Genomic DNA, 2,191 nt, shown 5'->3' with positions numbered 1-2,191 from the left:
ACCTTGCTGGGCCGCGGGTCCTGGCACTCACCTGATGGCTGAGGGACCGTGAGCCTGAGGCCCCATTGCCCAGTCGGTTCCGCCCCTTGCTGGCCCCCCGCTCCGGGTTTTGGGAGACAGCGTGGAGCACGCACAGGAGGGGACACCACCGCTGGCCTGAGGACCTCTGACATGGGGCAGTCCCGAAACCGGTCCTTTTTTTAGCAGGTCACCAACGTGTTGACACACTGCGCTTGGCAGAGCTCGAGAGAAACTCAGGGTACAGTGACATCAGACTGCACCCTTAGCTCTTGGGGCCTTGTTTACCCGAGCAGCCCCCAGGCGCTTTGTTGGCACGTGAGCCGCCCCCACTGCCCGTGGGGCTCTGGCTGGGCCGATGTGGCTCTCCCCAGCCGCTAGGACCCTCCCGGCCACGAGCCGCACGGACCGGGGCAGAGGCTGGGGGCGGCTGGCGCAGCGCTTAGCCTTTGAAGCCCGGCTCGCTGGGGCTGGCCTCAGCTCCTGCTTCAGGAAGAAGCTGCTGGTCCCGCAGGCACAGGCAGCGGTGACCGGGCCCTTCCCGGCTTCTGTTAGCCTCCTTGCTGGGTGCTCTGCAGGTGCTCTGTGCCGTGAGGTCCTGGAGAAGCCCCTGGGCTGTGTCATGTGACCCGTGTGTGACAAGGAGAGGAGACCCAGTGGCCGCCACGGCCTGGGGCGGTGTGCGTGAGGGCGCGCAGCACATGCTTGGCGCACACCGGCCTCTGCTTTTCTTGTCTGATCTGCCGAGGACCCATATCGAGATGATCGAGACTTGTGACCGGCACTCGCACTTGCAGGAATCCAGCCCCGAGAGCCACGTGGAGGAGCAGACAGGTGTGCAGCCGAGGGGGTTTGTCACAGTGACAGAGGGCGAGGGCCCGCCCGTGCGGGTGCCATCCGGTGGCATGGGTGGGCCTGCAAGCGTGGCAGAGAAGGGTGCCACGCTGCATCTAAAGTGAAACAAAACGAACGAGCTGCAGGACAGCGTGACTGAGAGATAAACGCTCCTGTGTGTCTCTGAGTATTTACGTCCATCAGCACACAAAGGAGGCGCACGTCAGACTGGGGCGGCGGCGACTTCAGTCTTTTGCTCTGCGTACTCCCGTGAAGAGCGAGGTCTTCACAGATGAAACGTTCACCTGCGTGTCGTTCGGTTTTTAAAGTAAAAGCATGATCAGGTTAAAACTTTTACCGAAGTGTCATTAGTCCCCGTCTGCCCTCTGAGAACTTAGCGAAGCGTGCGCGCTCTCCGACGTCTAGGGCTAACTCTGGGCCGCCATGAGTTATGGAACGTGTGTCCCTTTTCTCTCTGTTCTTGGAGCGCGTTATCACGTGGAAGGCACGTTTGCGTAAGAGACTTACCCCTTGTCTCATCCGATTTGTGAGACCCCACTGTACAGATGAGGAGCTTGACGGGGAGAAAGGCAGGGTGTCTTGCCTCGGGTGGGCTAGGGGAGCCCTCGCACCCGAGCCTTTCAGATCCGGAGCCTGCGCAGTAATTTCCTGTTTGGTAGCTTTTTATAAATAAAGCTGGCAGTAGTCCCCCAACAAGGCACCCGTGGCTCCTGATTTCTTCCTCTGTGCGATGGGGGGATGAACTGGGCGACCTCAGAGGCCCTTCTGCTCGGGGACACTCGCCAGCCCACTTCTCACCCAGCATCTGCTTCTCCCCGCAGTACGTCGGGAGCCTGGACGTGCCAAGGCCGAACAGCAGAGTGGAGATCGTGGCCGCCATGCGCCGGATCCGGGTGAGTGCTGCAGGGGCCGTGGGGCCGGCACCAGCCCTTGGCCCCGGTGGCTGCACTCGGCAAACCCAGGGCCCTCCCCACGCTGCGGGGAGGCTGTTCCCAGCTGGGTGGTTGACCTTGATTGAAGGCTAAGTTCAGAGGGATGTGATGGCTGGAGGGGTACTTCTCCCTCTCTGCTGACCTGCTGCTCCTCAGACTGAGATGCAGCCCCAAAGTGAGGGAGGGTGTTGAAGTCTCTCTTTATTCAAAGACTAAGAAAAAGGTTTGATAATTAGCTGTTAATTGGCTCAAAACATTAAAAATAGTAAGGCCATTTATTGTGATGTGGAAGGTAAGATTTACTTGAATTTGAAGAACAAGTGTGGATTTCAGCAGCAGGGTTTCCTCAGCATCCCTCTGCCGGTGTGAGTCCGGGGGTAGGGGGT

At 59.7% G+C, this 2,191-nt stretch overlaps 1 protein-coding gene across 1 annotated transcript in view; it reads left to right on the top strand.

Moving 5' to 3' along the window:
- Positions 1-779: 779 nt before the first annotated feature.
- NOS1AP (nitric oxide synthase 1 adaptor protein) overlaps positions 780-2,191 on the top strand; it is a 51,837-nt gene continuing 50,425 nt past the window's right edge. The window contains 2 exon segments of the mRNA XM_025044016.1: positions 780-908; positions 1,533-1,766. Of these exon segments, the coding sequence (XP_024899784.1) occupies positions 780-908; positions 1,533-1,766 (363 nt within the window).

The sequence above is a fragment of the Pteropus alecto genome, unplaced genomic scaffold (genome assembly GCF_000325575.1).
Source record: "Pteropus alecto unplaced genomic scaffold, ASM32557v1 scaffold101, whole genome shotgun sequence".
In the NCBI taxonomy this organism is placed as follows: Eukaryota; Metazoa; Chordata; class Mammalia; order Chiroptera; family Pteropodidae; genus Pteropus; species Pteropus alecto.
This window is presented reverse-complemented; position numbering and strand designations above follow the sequence as displayed.